The sequence below is a fragment of the Prionailurus viverrinus genome, chromosome E3 (assembly GCF_022837055.1).
Source record: "Prionailurus viverrinus isolate Anna chromosome E3, UM_Priviv_1.0, whole genome shotgun sequence".
Taxonomy (NCBI): Eukaryota; Metazoa; Chordata; class Mammalia; order Carnivora; family Felidae; genus Prionailurus; species Prionailurus viverrinus.
The window spans coordinates 8,888,297-8,908,095 of record NC_062576.1 but is presented as its reverse complement, the minus strand read 5'-3'; the positions used below and the strand labels follow the sequence as shown (position 1 = coordinate 8,908,095).

General features: G+C 53.1%; 1 protein-coding gene across 7 annotated transcripts in view; it reads right to left on the bottom strand.

The window, feature by feature from the left end:
* CUX1 (cut like homeobox 1) overlaps positions 1-19,799 on the bottom strand; it is a 366,343-nt gene that overhangs the window by 276,197 nt on the left and 70,347 nt on the right. For all 7 annotated transcript variants that reach the window (XR_007147822.1, XM_047838946.1, XM_047838949.1 and 4 more), the window contains exon 2: positions 11,679-11,789. Coding sequence is in view for 6 of the 7 variants with exons in the window: in XM_047838946.1 (XP_047694902.1) it covers positions 11,679-11,789 (111 nt within the window). In the remaining variant the exon portion in view is untranslated. The remainder of the gene's footprint in view (positions 1-11,678; positions 11,790-19,799) is intronic.

The following is a 19,799-nucleotide window of genomic DNA, read 5'->3' as shown; positions in this document are numbered from 1 at the left end:
GTGTCCCTGCAGCGACCGGAGCCCTCAAAACAGAGCCGCCCGGGGACACCCACTGCACACCCAGTGGGATCGCCATGACTCTCAGCTGCATGCAAAATGAACTCAGAACAGAAAACCCCAAGAGGGTAAAGTAGGCGAGGCCTGCTAAGAAAGGGCCGCACCCAAGTCTGGAGCCACAGGGAGGGTGTGCAGGAGCGAGCTGGGGGCGCTTTCCGGAGGTCCGGTGCTCGGCCACACAGCATCACGCCGTTGCTCCTTTCTCAGATCCAACGACAGAAGAGACCTCGCTTGCTTGGATCAGAAACGCAGGCCCTGGCGGAGCCAGAATCAGGATCCAAGTGTCCAGATTCCCGAAAAACACACTCTTTAACTCTATCGACCGTATCATGAGGTCTTCTGGAAAAAATAGTGGGCTACAGACAAAATTACCGTGCTCCGCACGGCGGGCTCGTAACGCTCCTTGTAAACTTACTGTTTTTACGCAACTCAGGTTTGCCAGTTAAAACCCAGAGTGGGCACATTACTTCATCATCAACGTTCAGGGATTAGTTGCACCCACCCCAGCCCGCAGCCCCCTGCCCCCGACCAATGAAAGAAAAACTCGAGACAACAAATCTCAGGGTCGGTGGGATGGCAGGTGTCTTTCCTTGACTGACGTAACTTCAAGACACAAGGGGAAACTTTGCTGTGCTCTGGTTTACAATAAATCCCAGCATGTCAGCTGCTGACTCCTCCCTGGGCACACTCCCACAGAACACACACGCACACACGCACACGCGCTGTAGGAGTGCGTCACTTCGGAGTAATACTCAAAGTCGGTACTGTTTTCTACTAATAGAAGAGGCGCTGCTCACAGTTAAGTGGTGAAAAGTCAGCTTCTAGATGCTAAAAGGAGACAGAGCAGCACAGTGGTTACGGCCTCATTCTCGGGAGCCTGCTGCCTGGTAGGCAGGTGGCTGACGCGCGCTTAAGTGGCACTAACGGCACCCACATCCTGGGGTGACAGCGAGGGGTCGTGAAGCTGGCATAATGCTGAGCTCTTCGGAAACAACGAAGTGTCAGTAAACGAGAGTTCGCCACAATTCCGACCAAAACATACGGCCTTCACGTTCAGCCGCCTTACAACCTGCAGACAACCAGGGTGCCTATCGAGAAGACCGTCCCGAGAATGACCTCCCCCATTCAACATGCGTTTGGGCTGAGGTTACCGTTACAGACTGGAAAGACGCGTTCCGTGCCACTCGGGAAGAATGGTTTCCACAGAGCAAGTCCAGGGGCAAGTACTTGGCCCCATGAACAGCCAAGCTCAGCCAAAGGGAGAGAAAACGACCATCTCTATACAGAAACTGCTTTTCTTTCACTCAATCGACTCAAGTCTGCACTAGAAACTGGGTCTGTAGTTTTACAGACTGATAGGTCTACCCTGAGCTTTTAAGAGTACTTTGAAAATTTCATTGTTCATTTATAGCTTTAAAATATGCGTGTGGGGGCGCCTGGCTAGCTCAGTGGGAAGAGTGTGTGACTCTTGAGCTCAGGGATGTGAGTTCAAGCCCCAAGCTGGGTGTAGAGATTATTAAATTAAAAAAAAAAAAAAAAAAAAAACTTAAAAATAAAACACATTAGTGACCACAATTTCTCCTTTCAGAAGATTAGATTTTAATAACGCACATACAACATGCCGTTTATGGAGCCTCTACTATTTGCCAAGGTTATTCTGGATTATTCTACAACATGTTGTCTGACTCATAAGAACTCCGGGAGAGTTGTCATCACTCCCCGTGTTTGGACGAGAAGACGGGGGCCCAGAGAGGTCATACAACTCAGCATGGTCCCGACTAAACTTCATACCGCGTGAATCCAATTACAGGCTTTTCCTTTTGACACTTACTTGTCTGTTATACTTAAAATAGTCCTTTAAAGACTGCCAGACACACAAGGAGACGACATGCAGGCTCAGGAAGGAAAGGGAACGCCAGCCCCATCCACATTTCGGGGAGTGACCTGGACAGATGGCCCCACGGGGTTCACAGCTTGAAGGAAGCGTGGCCTGGGGCAGGGCGGCGGGTGGTGCGTTCTCCGACGCCACCCTGCCGCCCCTTGGTCCGGGCTCCTGGGTCACCAACACATCAAACTCAGAGATTAATTCTTCACTGATTACCTAAGAAGTCACTTTTCTGGGCCAAAGGCGACTGAACAAAATAAGGTAACCCTCATACTCAGAGGTCCATTGACCGAACTTTCCAATGTCCAAAGTGAATAGCATCCTGGTCTCAGAAATTAGAGGGACCGAATCTGTGGTTGGAAAGTAACTGAGTATCAGGAATAAACAAAGATGACCAGGCTTCGACCTAAAAGGAACTTGAGAGACCCCCCCCCCCCCACCACCACCACTAACAACTTGCCCAAGTTCATCCTCTGTGGGGAGATACAAAGGGCCATTGTCCATCATTGATTCAAAAAGCTGCCCGAACTCTCTGAAGAACCCTCACCCCATCCATACTCACCTGCTACCTTAGTGTAATGAACTGTTTCAGTTCTGACCACCACCTTTAGGTACCCTGCGTGCCAGGTGTTTGCTGTGTTTACTTGGCCACTGTCTGCCTGCCCCCTAGGAGAGCTGGAACCTTCTCTCAGTGCCTGCTGTCTCCCCGAACCTCAGATTGCCCCTCGCTCCTGGCAAGGGCTCAGAACTACTTGTAGAACAGAGCGAGGGAGAAAAGAACACAGCACAGAAATGCTTACTGAGCACCTACTATATGCTCTGTTTACCTGAATTCATTTCACCTGCCTAGTAACTGGGACCTGATTAGTTCCGTGTATATATATGGGTCCGAATCTCAGAATGCTCAGTGACCTTGGTCAAGATCACCTGACCCGAATACCTGCTCCACTCCTGGTGTGGGGCTGGACATTTACCTTCAAGGAATCTCACACACTTCTCACATGACCCCTGCATGCATGACCCCACATGCATGAAGGATGCATGATATATTTCTGCAGAAGAAGCTGAAGTTTCTGTCCCGATGCTACTGAGATCAATATGCAAATGAGCGATGGAGCTAGCTAGCACTGGATTCTCTCTCAAATGGTCCGTGCTCAAGCTAACTCCTCTGCTCCGGGCCTCCCCAGTGGCTTGGGGTCTGCTGCAGGATCTGGCAGGGACGCAGGGAGGAAATAGAGCCACCAGCCATTTACTGACCGGGGCTGAATTCGGTGCGATTTGCACCCATTACTCCATCACGCTCGAGGGCAGGTTTTCTCTCTCTGAGGGACCCCAAAGAAACGAGGAAATAACCTCTTGGGTTGATAAACTGGCTTAAAGAGTTTAATTGGTAACAGTTAAAAATCTCACTTTTAATCTTTAAACTTTTCCTAGTTAAAGTCTTATGATAACTTAACGGTGGGTGATTCTAGAATGATTAAACGTCCAAGTTTATTATTTGAGCTTTATCATGTTGCCAGATACCGGAGTGGCCCTTTAGGAACCAAGGTGTTACCGCCGAAAGGAAAAATTCACCAGATACTTCGGGGGGGGGGGGGGGGGAGGGAAGGAGGGTTTCTATGGAGTATCAGAGAGAACAAATGAATAATTTCCTACCCCCACAAAGAGCGGCATTAACAAAACAAAGTTAAATTGAGAGAAAAGTCACATACCGCAAAGTTTACCCTTTTAACGTGTGCAGTTCAGTCGTGTCTGACATTGTCCCAAAGTTGTGCCACTGCTACCACTAGCCAATGCCTGAACATTTCCACCATCCCAGAAAGAAACCTTGTGTTATTAGTCACACACACACACACACACACCCACCCTGGGCCACTTCTCCACTTTCTGCCTCTTTGGCTTTGCCTCTTTCTTGACATTTTATAGACACGGGATCAGGAGGCATTTCGTGTCTGGCTTCTTCTACTCTGTGTAATGTTTTCCAAGTTCATCCCTCTTGGAGCAGATGTCACTGCTTCATCCCTGTTGACAGCTGAATAACGTTCCTTTGTATGGACAGGCCACACTTTGTTTATCAACTCATCCCTCGGGGGACATTGGGGTTGCTGCTACTTTTTGGCTCTTTTGAATTATGCTGCTGTGAGCATTCGTGTGCAAGTTTTTGGGTGGACCTGTTCTCCATTCTTTTGAATATATACACACACCTAGAGGTAGAAAGGGTGGGTCGCAGGGTGACGCTATGTTTAACATTTTGAAGAACTGCCAAGGAAAGGCGTTTCTTGAATTCCTTTTTTAAAAAGTTCTATACACAAAAAAATAATAATAAAACTGAAGCATCAAATAAAATTTTACGAGCTGCCTGTCTGAGAAATGAATCTTGCAGGGTAATTTGCATTTTTAAGAATTCTCTTTTGTAAAGGAAAGATTTCCGAAGCCAATGCTATAAATATGGTAAGGCTGTTTCATGCTATGGTCATCATCAAGTGCTCATTGTATCCAAAGTGCCTGGCTCAAAACAAAGGCCTTGCCCATCAGAAGTGGGGCGGGGGGGCGGGGCCCGGGTGGCTCAGTCAATTAAGCTTCCGACTTCGGCTCAGGTCGTGATCTCATGGCTGGGGGGGGAAGGGGGGGGCTCGAGCCCCTAGTCGGGCTCTGTGCTGACAGCTCAGAGCCTGGAGCCTGCTTCCGATTCTGTGTCTCCCTCTCTCTCTGCCTCTTCCCTGCTTGCACTGTCTCCCCCTCTCTCTGCAGCCCCGCCCCCCCCCCCCCGCACTCTGTCTCTGTCTCTCTCTCAAAAAATAAATACTAAAAAAAAAAAAAAGCGAGAGAGGGGCACCTAGGTGGCTTAGTCAGTTAAGTGTCCAACTCTTGATCTCAACTCAGGTCTGCAATTCACGGTCTTGAGTTCAAGCCCCACATTGGGTTCTGTGCCAGGCATGAAGCCTACTTAAGAAAAAAAAAAAAAAGAAGAAGCAGAAGAGAGTCATTCTACCAGAGCTGCTGCAGGTTCCTGGACCCCCAACATGAGAAGTGTGTCGGTGGCGGGGGTTGTCCAGCTGGTGCCCAGCCTGCCTCCCTGGCCTGCTAGGCTTATAAGCCTCCTCCCCCATCACTGAGGGGCATGTCTGGTCGGCCCAGCTCTGTGAAAACCAGTCTGTCAATCGGCACTGTGGGTCTTCAATAAACCCACCGCTCCCACGTCCGACGAGACATGAGGAAACGTATGCCGGTGTTTCAGGCCTTTTGCGTGCATCGGTTGTAGATTCTTACAAGGACGGAGGCACGAAACAAAAGCTGAGTGGTCACTGAAGAGCCGCACGGCCTCTGGACTCCATCCGTTTGTAGAAGACGGAGAGTGGAGAATTCGCTCGCTACTCAATACAGACGTTCCCAGTAGCTGCTAATAACGTCTCCGCACCACTTTATAGTTTAAGAGGCACAGGGGGTCACGTGTGAGCCCCCCCCCACCCCGACTCCACGATGCAGTAAGTGATGCCAGAAGCACCCGGCCCCCCTCCAGCACCACGCAGGGCATGGATGCCCCCGCTGCTCACCGAGACCCGGCCACGCGGGCTCCAGGCGGCCCGTGCAGGACGTGTCCATTTGAGTTGCAACTTTATTTTTAAGTGACTCTCTTTTTCCAGGCTGAGTCACTCCCTGCAGTGTCTATATAAAGGCTGTAGAGGCAGTGACTAAATGCATTTGGGCCTGGGCCACAACTATATATTACTCCCCCCATCCCCCGGCCTGCTGGCTCCTCCTCTCACGGGGAGCACGGAAGGACTCACAGAGTTGGCGGTGTCGTCCTCACCTCGGCCACAGGGGACTGGGTGACCTGCGTGTGAGGGACACGACGCTGGGGCACGCGCTTTCTCATTTCATTCCGAGGGTGCATCCCGATCAACAACTAGCTGGCTGTGGCTTTCCTGAAGAAGGTGTCCCCTCCTGGGCCCCCCTGGGTCCCCCCTGCCGGAGGTGGGAAGGGATCCACAGCCCTAGTTACGGTTGTACGGAGGGACAGCACGAGATTCCTTTCCAGGTGGTACCCCAACATGACTCCTGACTTTTGGTAACAGTTTCCCAAGAATGAAAAATTCAGAGCAGCGAACCAACAAGGGGCGAACCAAGATTCTGCCACTCAGGAAATGAATGCCAGCGAGCAGGCGGTCAGGTCAGCCTTGAAGAGAATGTTCCCTGTCAGGGAGCCGGGTGTGCGGCTGGCATCGGGCCCAGGACCACCTTCCAGCGTGGATGGCGAGTGAGGGAGGGGCGGTCAGTCCCGGTGTTGACCCCAGGCAGCTGTGCCCACGACAGTCAGGGCCGTGACAGGAGAAAACATGCCATGGCACTCGGGCAGGAGGGACGCGGAAAACTACGACCCCGACGATGACCGCCGTGGGCCGGGTTTCACGACGATTAACGCTCTCGAGGGCAAGACATGTCGAGGTACAAGTACGTCGGGACAAAAATGACCATCAAGAGTCCCTAAACGGCAGCCCCAGTTGACATGGCCCCTTTTATAGGAAACATGAATCAACCTGGCCAAGTTGGGCAGACAAGTGCCTAAGACCGACTCTGGGGTAGCAGCTGGACACAGACAGGGCAGAATTGAGTTCTGAGGGTGGTTCTGTGATGAAATCGCTGCGCCCCTGCTCCCTGCTTCCCCTCCCCGCCCCCCACGAAGGATGGTTCCTCCCTCACTGAAAAGAGCAGGAACAGAACAAAACAAAGCCCATGCTCCTTGTAGAATGGAGTCTGACACTGAGGACCTTTCTTCTGAGAGTCGAGCATTCCATCTAAATAGCATGGCGGTGAGCTGGGCCTGCTGTCCCCCTGCAGGCGCCCTGGGACCTCCCTGGAAGGGCCCGCGCCTCACTCAGCCTCAGAGCCCAGCAGTTAAGAGCACAGAGTCAGTGGCCACACCGCCTGGGCTCACGTCACCGCCTGGCCAAGTAGTGGAAAACTTAACTGATGGGAGAACAAGAAAAAGGAATCCCTGAGTGGAATCGTGAAACCCTAGCGCTGTCCCAGACTTTCCAGAAATGACTGTTTCCAGGAGTGCGGAGGGGGCCCGGCCTCCCAGGGCCAGTTGTGGGCAGTGCCCATGTGCTTCCACGTCCCTGCTGACCCAGTCTGCAGTCGGCTTCATTGACGCGAATGCCATCCGAGGCCTCAAAGGTCGTCCTGGCCTGTACCTGGGATCTCCGATCAGGGCAAGAGCAAAGCAGAAGGCGAGCACTTTGTGGCATACAATCTTCAAGAAAGCCACCACCGCCCTTCCTGCACATACTGCCACCAGCCTAACCTCCCCCTTCACCACCCTCCTCCTGTCTCCCACCCCTACCCCCAGTGCCCTCCAGATGTGGCACACTGAGGCTGCAGATGTGCATCTCGGGGACTGTGTTCTAGGCCAGGGGCTTCCGGGTGAGCTCCAGCGGGTCCAGGAGAAACGATGCAAGCACGTGCATTTCTCAGGGGAGGAAGGAGGTCCTTAACACCCACCGATGTTTCAGAGACTGAGAACCAAGGCCCAACAGGGGCCCTGTTGACCTACAACAAGGGTTACCGAGGCACATGGGGCTGAGACCTTTACCACGGATGGAAGAGTGTTTCTGGGGGGGAAGTCTACATTCAGAAGATTCCAATTATAACATCTTAGCACTTAACATGCCAGATCAAGATGTTCAACTTGCTGGTAAGAAAGATAAGGAACTCTTTAAGAACAAGGACAGGGTTGTATCCTCAGGGCGGAACCATCTGGCACATGGAAGGTGTTCCAAAAATATTTGCAAAATGATTACCTGTCACCACAAACCAACTTCTGAAATACTACGAGCTGAAACTACCTGCATTTGTTGTGGTTTTTTTTTTTTTTAATGTTTATTTATTTTGAGAGACACAGAGAAAGAGAGAGAAAATGCTCACACGAGCAGGGGAGGGGCAGAGAGAGAGGGAGAGAGAATCCCAAGCAGGCTCCATGCTGTCAGCACAGAGCCCCACTCAGGGCTCAATCCCATGAACCGTGAGATCATGACCTGAGCTGAAATCAAGAGGCGGATGTTCAACAGACTGAGCCCCCCAGGAGCCCCCTTGTTGTGTCTTTTTTTTTTTTTTAAGTTCCCCGAGCTGGCTTTGAGAAGCAGAAATCAACTACATCTAATGTGCTCCATACTCTATGTCCCAAGCTCATACTGGTAACAAACACGCCCTGGACTCGAGGTTCCAGGCTTGTGTGGAGCCCTCCACACGCTCACACACACACACAAATACACAACATATGCATGCACGCACACACACACACACACACACACACACACACAGCAACCCCTGTGAGCTGGGCCCTATCATCACACTTTTGACAGGTGACAACGCTGAGACTCTGGGAGGTGAAGTAATTCACCAGTGCCACGAGGCAGTAAGCCACCGGAGGTGATACACACGGAAAGTGACAGAATATAGAAATATCCCCCCAGTCTTTTATGTTCACCTAATCAATTATTAATCCAATAGGGAAGGGATGTTTCATTCCAAAATTAAAATTAAAAACCATTTTTCTTTGAAAGGGGCTTTTTTGTTTGTTTGTTTTGAATCAGAACAATGTCTACCACTTTTTTTGGGAGTAATTGCAACCATCTTCAAATTGACCACAATTTGGGGGTTAAAAAGATGTAAGCAGTAATATCAACTGACCGTGAAGGGATTAATATAATGACACAAAATGGAAACTTAAAAGAAAAAATGCACCATACACGAAAAACCTTCAGGGCTCTGGCCACCGCGGCACCTGTCACTCTGTGCTCCCGGGGCTCGTCCCGTGTGGAAGGACCTGCCCGCTGGCTCTGAGGCCTCCCGCACAGCCCCCCTTTCCCTCTGGACTTGAGCTTCCCCAGCTACCCGTGGGCAGGGCCAGGTTGGAAAACAGAAACTCCCTGTTGGGAGACCAGCACGCTCGCCTCTGACTTTTCTCTGGTGCCCTCATCCTGCATAATAGATTCACTAAACGTTCGACGGACGCTAGGAGCGCATTATCTTCTTCCCCAGAACACAGAGGGGGGACTCCCGCGTGCTCATCAGCAATCAGCACACCAGGTGCAAACCAGTCACAGCGCTGGCCACCCGCCCTGGAACGAGGGCCTCGTCCTCACTCGGCCAACTTTCTGAGGTGTGGAGATCCTGGTCTGTGTCCCCCTAAGGAAGATGCCTCTCCTGCCAATGAGCCAATTTTTTTTTTTTTGAACCCCTGAGAACAAGTTCTAAGCAACCTTCACTTTTATGTCCAATCTCTCAAAGAGTTTCCTCGACGGTAAGTGTGAACTGATTCCCTCCGTTGCTGAACGATCCGTCCAGCAGCGTAGTCACAAGAGGGGACCGATGTTGGAAAACCGTGGGGGCCCCTCTGCACTGTGACCCCAAACAGACAATCCAATATCCCCTGTGGACCCCAGGCCCCGCACTCACTAGAGTCCCGACACGTGCCACCAGACCCCCACACGCGTGTACCCTCCCCCTCCACGAACCCCGGAGGACTTGGCTATAGCTACGCCCCCACCCCCGTTCTGGCCTCACGTGGCTTCACTATTTACGCGGGATTCTGGCCGGCTGGTGGCATCAGTGAACCTATCTCCCCTATCAGTTCTCGCCTCAGGGCTCCCACAGGGACCCCACACAGATGCCGTGGACGGTCCTGGGATAGAAAGAGCCGAGGGAAGGGGCAGCAGCCGCAGGGGGCGTCACCCTTCCCGGCTTCCTGGAAATTCCTGTTGCAGCGAGACTCTCCTCATTGCAGCAGGAGTGAGCACTAGCCTGGACCAGCTGGCAGAGGCCAGGAGCGAGCAACACAGAAACCTTCCGTCCCCTTCCGGGTGTTTCTGGGCCCCTCTTCTCCACGGAAGACAAGGTCTAAAACTGTGCTCTGGAAAGAAATGCTCCAAATGGCATTTATGAACCACACTGCTTCTCCCCCAAGCCTCTTCCAGTGACTGAGATTAGGAGATAAAGTGCTGAGTGTTTCGGAGGGGGAGGGCTCTTCAAGCTGTGTGAGCTGGTCTCCCATTTCCATGTCAGGGGAGGGGCCGTACCCCCAGTGGCGGGAGGGGAACGCACCCCCTCGGCGGGCCCCCGCCCCCACAGCTGACAGGAGCCTGGGACTCGGAGCATCCAGGAATCCGGGTCTCTGCTGCTCTTCATAGTCCCGACCATGGGACAGATTATGTTTACTGAATTGTCTGCTGCCTCGGAAGGATGACCTTGACCTTCTGTTTTAGATTTTCCAAGGAAAATGGTCACCCAGGGAAGGGCAGTAAGAACACGGGGCAGAGGATGACAGCTCACTACGGGAACGGTACGAAGGGTGGCTCGAGGGACAGATGCGAAGGGCGCCGGCCAGGGCAAACAGGAGTCAAGGACAAGGATGAGAGCTCGGGAAACCCCACAGTGAGACCCTCCAGGAAGGCCTGCTCTGAAGTGGCCTTAGAGAAGGAAAGTAATTAGAGGAAGGCAGTCCTGGATCCTGTCTTTACTCAACACAGAGCAGAGCGGATCCCCGATACCACATGGAAGGCGGTAACCAGGCCCGAATCTCTACAATGTGCACCTGTGCTTGGATAGGACGGGAAGATCCATGTTTAAGGGAGGGGGGTGAGGGCAAGCAGTGCATCTAAAATTTAAAGCCCTTAGGTGGGTCTGCCCCTAAAGCCCCCTTTCTTCCCGCTGGGCTATCGTGTTTTCTCCCCAAATATTTATTCTGAAAACAGAGGGTTAATGATTTGTTTCCCAAAATGACTCACAATAGCACACCCCCTCAAGCAGCAAGCTAGATGGTACACTTGACACGGGTCTGCCCTTGAAAGTTCCAATCACGCATCATTTTTCAGGAATATTATGAAAGTCTGGGGCATGCCTCCCAGAAAGCAGCTTTCCTTCCAGACCTGATCCTTTGTCCTGCACGGAAGAACGTGGGCAGTCCGCTCTCGCCTGACGGGAGGGTGCAGGAGGCTGGGGCGAGAGCCCGCGGCCCGAGAACCGTCGTGGGCCAGCCTGGCAGAAGCTCCCGGAAAGCAATTCCCACGTCTGTCCAATGGTCTCTAAAACCCTCCTTGCTTTTCGTTTCTTACAAACCCTTGGACAGGGACCGGGGGAGCCAGGGGCCTCGAAAACAGACTGGGAAAATGCTGCCCGAGGCCCTCTGAACACGGCCTTTCAAACGTGTACTTACAAGAAAAAAAGAGGAGCCCACGAGGAGCACATTTCCAGTGCCCTTTAAAGCGTATTTCAGGAAACAGAGGCGTTTAACAGGCCCTACCGGACTAAATGTCTGTTCGACAAGAAGGATCGGCACATCGCGTCCTCAGAAGTGTGCAGCCTCAGACAGGGCAGCAGGGAAGGGGCCCTCTGAGGACCCCCCGCACCCCCTCCCGCTATGCCCTCGTGCTCGGGGCTCCTGCAAGGACTCGGGGTCACGTGCTAACAGGCGTGGGCACGGAGCGTGGGGGCCGGAGCCCCGAATGGGCCACGCAGCCGGCCACGTGCTCTCGCACACCCAAGTGGGTCAGCAGGCGCATCTGGAATTAGCTCGTGCTCTCCTGCGTTCAGACAACCGACCGACGCCCGAGGGCCCCCAGCCCGCCACGAGGCACGCAGTCTGCTGAGGGCGAAATGCTTACAAACACAGCTTCTGAATATGTCCGAGGGCAGGGAGACCCCTCTCAAAGACACCTGGACGGTCCTGCGGCCTCACCTCTGGAGTGTTCTTCTTGAACTCTCGGCTCTGCTCGATAAGCCGCTTTCTGGACTGCTCGCTTTCATCTTGCCGGTTCGCCAGTACTGTTGCGGTGGCATCGAGTTCCCTCTGTCGAGAGAGACACAAAAGAAGACAAGGTTGTCACTGCTGCTTCGTACCAGAGGGGATCGTATCTGCATTCGACCAGAACCCGGGAGAGCCCCCCCCCCACAACCCCGTGGCTCTGGGGGTTACCAACTCCCCGGCAGAGGAGGGGCTGGGGCCGCAGAGGGGAGTGGACACACTCGGGCAGTTGCCATCGCCCTGTGCGCACGTCCTGGAACACCACGCTCCCCCGGCTCAATGTGCCGTGGGTCCACACGCACCTCACAAATGACTGCTTCGGGGACAGAACACGCAGACACGTTTTTCTTTGCTAAAGCCAGCGTCAGCCCAATGCCCTGATGCCATCTAACATACTTTATTTTTATTTGGAGAGAGAGAAAGAGAGCGTGAGCTGGGGAGGGGCTAGGAGTGCGAATCCCAAGCAAGTTCCACACTGTCAACACAGGGCCAGATGGGGGACTCGCACCCATGAACTGCGAGATCACGACCTGAACCGAAATCAAGAGATGGACGCGTAACCCACTGAGCCACCCAGGCGCTCCTGGTTTCTGTTCTTAGCAAGCTTTCCCTCTTGCCGAGTCTCTGTGCCCTGATGACTCTGCTTTACTCTGGGCTTCTCGCTGGGGCGTGCTATTCGTCTGTCTTCAACAGTGTGGGCCTGGGGGCTTGTGTGCTGATAACTGGGTCTGCTTTCATTTAACAGTACATATTGTGGGTTTCAGAGAGGTGAGGTATCATGCCCATAACCTGTGACTAGTTTTCAGGAGGGACCTTTACGGGGCAAATTCCAAGAATAATGATTTGCAGGATGCAGTCAACTTTGGGAATGGGGCACCTGGTAACAACAGCTATTCTCAAGCTACTGTCCTTGCATTAAAACTCTGAGAGCCACCAGGGCCGGGTGCCCTGTAAGAAGAGGACCTCGGCTCACACGACAAAATAACGCTCAGAGCATCAGAGAACCTGTGACCTGGCCTCGGAAATTCTGGGAGGAGCTGCCAACGGGATCCGTTTCAAACAAGCCTGCAGCAGATGGGCCCAGAGTGGTGTCCCAAGCCGACAGCAGGGGCACAAGGACACGCTGCCGTAGCCACCAAAAGGCCCATTTTCTTGCCCAGCGGCCTCAGTTACTAAAGACACACACTGGCATCTTCTGATTAGGATTCGATGTGGCTGTTGCGCATGGCTTCTCCGTGGTATGCCCCATCCCCTGGGGCCCAGCAGGGAGGGCAAGGACCCAATTGAGGACTGAAAAGCGAGGCAAATCAGACACAGAGATCCTTCCACAGACATCCGGGAAACACGTGAGTCTCCCCCCCCCTCCCCCTCCCCCACCCCTATGAGGTTTCACCTGCTTCCCTTTTTGGCGGAAGTAACCGGAGGAGTTTGGTGGGGCCTCCTGATGGGCACTTCACTTGTACAGTATGGGGCGGGTCACTGCCAGAGAGGACGACAGGGCGCTGGAGCCACATCCAGCGTGGTGTCGACTTGGAAATCATAAGACAGTTTTTACTGGGGGGGTGGGGGGTGGGGAGGGGGAGACACTCCCCACCGCACTCTCTCTCCCCTGTCGTGTTTCTGGCATTACAGCAAATCTTGAGCAAACAAGTCCAAAAGAATAACATGGGCTAGAATTCAAGAACAGATGTCAAAGCTACTGCAGAAAAGAGGGAAACACTGCACATTTTGATAGACCACATTTGAAACACATCCCAGTCGAGTGAAGGCAGGGAAAAAAGAGCAACCGAAACGAATGTGGTGATGCGGGGATGGAGACGGAGAAGAGAGAGCAATCGCAGATAAGCAGAAGGCTTTTCAAAAATATAAACAATCTGGTAAGGAGGAGGACTTAGACGGCTATATTTAAGCAGCAGGAGCAGAAGTTATAAAAGGAGGCTTCAAGAAGTGGGGAGAAACGCCAATATTGAAACATGACAGGAAAAGTAGAGTTGATGTTTTGTTCTAATCGCCCGCAGATGCAGAAAACTTGGGCACTGACTGCTTCCAACGAGGACCTAAATTCCAGGGCGGGGGGGGGGGGGGGGCTGTCACCCAATCAGCCATAACGGCTAGACGGTGGGGGGCACAGAGGGGACTGTGGTCCCAGCCCTGACCCCACCTTCCCACCTAGAGGGACGAGCGTGGGGACAGCGGGGCAATGCTGCGGAAGACGTGACAGAGCACACGGTCCCCTCGGGTCCCTGCATGCCCCACACGCTGAAGTCCGATCCAGCCCACAAGATCCATGGGCACATCCATCAGAAAACCCCACCAAGGAGGGCTGAGTCTGAGACAGGACCCTTGATACAAGGCAGCGAACCCACCTTTGTCACGGGGCCACAGGGCCCGTGAGCCTGGGGTGACGTACTGCTGGCAGTCGGGGACCCCCCGGGGGGCCGCCACACTCCCTTCCCCACGCGTGCAGACATACGCAGGTCCACATGAGAAACCAACGCGAGTCTCCAGATTTAATACCGTGCCTCGGCCCGCCAGCACAGAAACCGACCAGCACCGCCAAGGAGGACAGGCTGGGCTTGCCCGGCCCCGGGGTCTGGTTGGTCAGACTTAGGGCTCGCGATCTTTGGCCAGGTCCCTTACAAAACCACCACGAGGCCTTCTGAAGGACACGGAGGCTTTGTACGGTTGTTGGGACGACGCAGAGAAGAGACGGCTATTAAACATAAGCCAAATACTGTTTTATTATCTACCCGGCCCGCCTATGCTCAAAGTGTCAAATACAATGACACATTAACAAGGGAATTTAATGTGTTTACGGGAGGTGGCGGTGGGGGCCTAAAATACAGAACCCTCAGTCCCGGAGTCACTGGTCACGTGTAAAAAAGAGCGTGGAGGGTCCCCACACCTGAAAGGCACTCAAAACTCGCCAAGAGAAAACAAAAACCAAAAACCCACACCTGGGAATCAACCAGTGTCCAACGAGAGCGTGTTGGCATATCCACTCAAGGATCATTCTGCAATGGTAAGAAAGAGTCCTGCATGTGCTAGGAGATGGGCTGATCTTCGAGATATATTTAAGCAAAAAGAGCAAAGTGCAAGAACAATGCCAGTATTGTTTAAAAGAGTATCTATACATATGCTTGCATAAGCTTTGATTGTCTCCAGAATGATACAAAAGACACTTGTAACTGCTTGGCTCTGAGAAGGCGCTGGGGGGGGGGGAGGGGGTGGGGGGAGGCGGAACCTTCCCTTCAGTGTCCAGCTGACCCTCGAAGAACACGGGTTTGAACTGCATGGGCCGCTTAGACGCGGGGGTTTTTTATAGCACAGTACTGTAAATGTATTTTCTCTTCCTTATGATTTTCTTCGGAACGTTTTCTTTTCCCTTTATTGTAGGAATATGGTATATGATACGTAGGGCATACAAAGTACGAGTTAATCGACTATTTATGTTATAGGTCAGTCTTCCAGTCAACAGTAGGCTCTGAGTAGTTAAGGTTCAGGGGGAGTCAAACGTTGAATGTGGATCTTTGACCAGCCGGGGGTCAGCACCCCTAATCCCCCCATTGTTCAAGGGTCAATTGTACCTCTTTTGACTATTCTAGCCGTGTGCATGCATTATTACCCAATTCGAAACACTGTATTGTTAACTTTTTAAATCCTGCTGATGTGAAAAATACACACATATATTGTTCTAGAAACATATTTTACATCGTGCGGCCCATAATACGCATGTTCAATGGCCCGCATGTCCCCCTGCCCAGCAGCAGAGGCCTGGAATAGATGAGCTCTTGACTCACTCTGGTAACTCAAAAACTGAGGCAAGCACGTCCTTTGTCAAAACAACAGCTGTTTCTTGCACAACGCGTCGCACACTGGCCAGTCTCCGGGCTTATGAACGAGGAGGAGGTGGCCAGTTACAGAAAACGCCGCTCACCCAGGCCAGAGCTTTCCCAGGGAATGGCAGAGGAGGGCGTCCCCTCAAAACGATTTAGAAATATTCTCCCGCTGGAAACAGCCGACAGCCCCAAGTCCAAAGTCATGGGAAGTTGGCAGGGCTGGTGGCGAACCGGCGGGCTCTGAACACCCGGGCACTTTCTTTTTTTTTTTTTTTTTTTTTTTTTTTTTAATTTTTTTCAACGTTTATTTATCTTTGGGACAGAGAGAGACAGAGCATGAACGGGGGAGGGGCAGAGAGAGAGGGAGACACAGAATCAGAAACAGGCTCCAGGCTCCGAGCCATCAGCCCAGAGCCCGACGCGGGGCTCGAACTCACGGACCGCGAGATCGTGACCTGGCTGAAGTCGGACGCTTAACCGACTGCGCCACCCAGGCGCCCCATCCCTGGGCACTTTCAACTAGGCTGGAAGTGGTGGAAATTGTCCTGGGTGAGTGTCTCACAAGGACAGGCACCTGGAGGCAGAAACTGCGGTTTTCTTTCAAAGTCATCGTGTGGCAGCCGATGCCAGGAGGTGACGAGGCCCAGTGTTTGAACCTGAGGCCCCGTGTGCACGGGCACACCCCCTGCTATAAGGCGGGTAGGCTCCCGCAGAGCCGTGGACGCCTGTAGTCCTGACTTCCTCTCTGGCGAGAACTTCTGGCAGGCTTTCCCTCCCATTTCTGACAGATCCTCAAAGGGCAAAGTGCCTAACTTTTTAACTTTCTCTCTGCCTGAACTCCGGCCTCTCAACCGAGTATTAAAGATTTATCAAACACAAGAAACAGGGGCGCCTGGGTGGCTCGGTCGGTTGAGTGCCCAACTTCGGCTCAGGACATGATCTCAAGGCTTGTGAGTTTGAGCCCCACGTTGGGCTCTGTGCCGACAGTGCGAAGCCCGATTGGGATTCTCTGTCACTCCCTCTGCTTTCTCTCTCTCTCTCAAAATAAATAAATAAGCTTAAAACACACACACACACACACACACACACAGGGAATAAAATGTGACCACAAGCCTATTTAAAAGAAAATTTTCCCAAATAAAACAGGTCTTAATAACCTCAGTGATCAATTTGAAATAAATTTAAAGTAGGTATGCCTGCTGTTTGTCTGTATTGAACCGGGGGGGAGGGGGGGGGGTACCTGCAGTGCTTTTGGGAGACTCCTCTCATAAAGTCCCATTGCCAGGCCCTCAAGGGCTCCCTGTTCCTCCTGGGCCCAGGGAGGGGAGCCCTCTCCCCCAGCACCCTTGGGGTGGCCGGAAAACATACCTGGCCAACTGCCTCCACAAGGCAAATAAGTATTCTCTGCTTATTGTCTGTAACTTTAATTGAAAGTTCGTTCATCTGGTATTTCCTTTGGGTTTACCTGTCAAGCTAATCAAACAGCAGATCACGTATACGAATCCAAAATGGCTTTATCGGTGAAACCAAGAGGACCCGTACAAAAAGGGAAAGGCAACCCCGGTCTCTGCATGGGGTGGTCCCGGGGCTTTTTCTGCTTCCTTTCCAGCAACAGGGTCATTTGGACAACTGCAGGAAGTGGGTAAGGGCCCCGGCCCACCTACCAGCCTCCCCCACCCAGCCCCCTACACAGAACAGCTTTAGACTCCTCAGACAGTGGCCTCAGAGCAACCCGGCCGGGATTCCAGGCTCCATCCCAGCTGTAACCTGTGTGGTTTTGGTCCAATGACATTCCCTCTCTGGAGGGAATTAAGATAAAGCATGTTCAATTCGGGGCACGGGACGTGCTCCATCAAGGGGAGTTTTTCTGTACTATAAGAGCCATGCACTTGACCTCAGGCCTGAGCTCAGTCTGCCACCAGTGTCTCCAACCAGGTCGGGGGCTCCAGAGAATGCACGGATGAGTCAGAAGCCGACCCTGACCTCCAGGTGCCCACTGTCCAGCGGAGGAAACCAGGCAGGCACGGAAAAGCAACAGGACACAAGGGCCTGGCCCAGTGGAACCAAAAGAGAGCAGGGGTTAGAAAAGGGAGAATATAAGTTCCAGCAAGAAAGCCCTATGAGCGTTCGCAGAAGATGCCCATCTTGGCTGGGGCCTGTGGGGGGGATGGGCTCAATCCCCATTACCCTCCCCCTCCTCCTCTTCCCCTCACGGAGTCCCTGGCACAACCTGGGGGGGGGGGGGGGTTGCTGTCAGAGACCAAGAATAGGGGCTCAGAGGAACCAGGAGCCTGGTCAGGCCCCCCCAGGGTAGGGGCGGCAGGGACACAAGAGGAACACGCCAATATGGAAATAACTGGGTTCAAATAGAAACATGGAGGCTGCTTCTCCAGACATGTCCACCAACAGCGACCAAGACACCCACCGTAAGTGGACAGGTACGTGTGCACACATTTCATTTGCTCATATGTACGCAAGACGCCTCTGGAAGAGATATGGGTACCACCCCGCATCCTGGGGAGGAGAACGGGGCGGGGGGCCTTTTACTTTCTCCCCTTTATACCTTTTGAATTTGAGCACCTACCTGTAATGTCTTCTGCTAAAAAGTATGCATTTATCTCTCCAAATCTCAGTTTTTCCCTACAATGAGACGCAGGCTCTGGTGGACGGATAGGCCGGCTGACTGCCCCCCCATCCCCGTTTCCCAGAGTGGTGCTCCCCGTGGAGCTGCGGGAAGTGCATTTTGTTCCGTCCGTGGGTGTGTGCACCGACAATGCACGGTATTTAAAGGAGAACCTTGCAGAAGTCCTGAAGCAAACGCCCCTGCTTTCACTTACTTTGTAAGTTTCGGCAGAGTACCGAGTCTGAGGCTGTGTTTCTCGGGTGCCCTTTTCAGACCCTTGGTTCTCACCCATCGCTTTCCCCGCGCACGATCCCCAATTCACTGAGAGTCCCACCAAAGTCTGAATCGCGGCTACGGGCCGTCAGGCGGTGGCAGCCAGGGGCCGGGGGTGAGCACTCCCGCTCGGGAAGCCCTACGTGCCGCCGGTTAGACAGACCTCCAGCGGGGACCCTGAACGGTGGAAAACAGCACACCTAAAGGCAGGAAGGCAGGGATCCTGGAGTCCTACAGGAGCTGCGAGAGTGCACCCGGACACAAGACTCAGGCACCCTTTATCCCCTGGGAGCACCAATGACCTCTCTGAGCTGCGGGGAGCTGTAAAGGTGGCCAGAACAAGCACAAACCCTCCTGGGGAGGCAGGAGAGGGGATCTGAGTGTGTCAGTCCTAGGGGGCCTTGGATGAGACCATGGCACACTGGCCATGGAAATCTACTGTCCCCAGAGGGCTGGGTCCCCTCCCTCCCTCAGACCCTCAGCGTCAGCTGTTCCCTCCACTTGGGAGACCTATCCCTGCTCCCCTCCATCAAACTGTCAGAGGAGCTCCGATTGAACACCATTTCCCCAGCCCCCAGCCCCTCCCACCCCCCTCCGGAAGAGACTGTAAGGTATGAGCCCAGCTCCCTGAACTGTGCCTCGTGGCAGTGACTCTGGTTTGCAAAAGGGTCTGCAATGCTGCATTTGCGTGCAAGTGTGTGAGATCAGCACGTCTCCCGATGGGCTGTAAGCTCCAGTAGGGCTCGCCTTCTGCTCACTGGAGAGTTCCCAGCACTTCACATGGCAGTGGGGCACATCACAGGTAGGCAGTCAATATTTGCTAAATGAAAGGGTAAGCTTAAGAAAGAAGGAAAGGAAAAATAAAAAGCAAAATATACAGGAAGGGGGCAGAAATTTAACAACTCTGCAAGGCTTCCTTCCAGTCGGAAAGAGAGGCTGCAAGCAAAAGGCTGGCCCGAGCACTGAGGCCTTGAATGGTAGAGAATGTTTGAGAACAGTTCAGGAGACTGTGGGGGCTGAGGAGGAGGAGGGGGTCAGCTGACAGAGCCAGCTTCTTAAAGGCAAGATGGATGGGGAAGGAGGCGTGGGAGGCCTGGAGGAGACCCACACTCCCCTCTTGCTCAGCCTCAAAGGATCCTGGGTCTAGCCCTAAGATGGCACCATTTTACGAGAATTAGGATCATTTGCCCACGAGGGACTCCTCCCTGCTGGAGCCGCCCTAGCAAGCTCTCCTAGCAGCCTAGGAAACAACTTTCATTGAGCCCCCTCCTAAGAATGCGGAATGGGAAAACAGTGGTGGGAAAGTCCATCCTGGCAGTG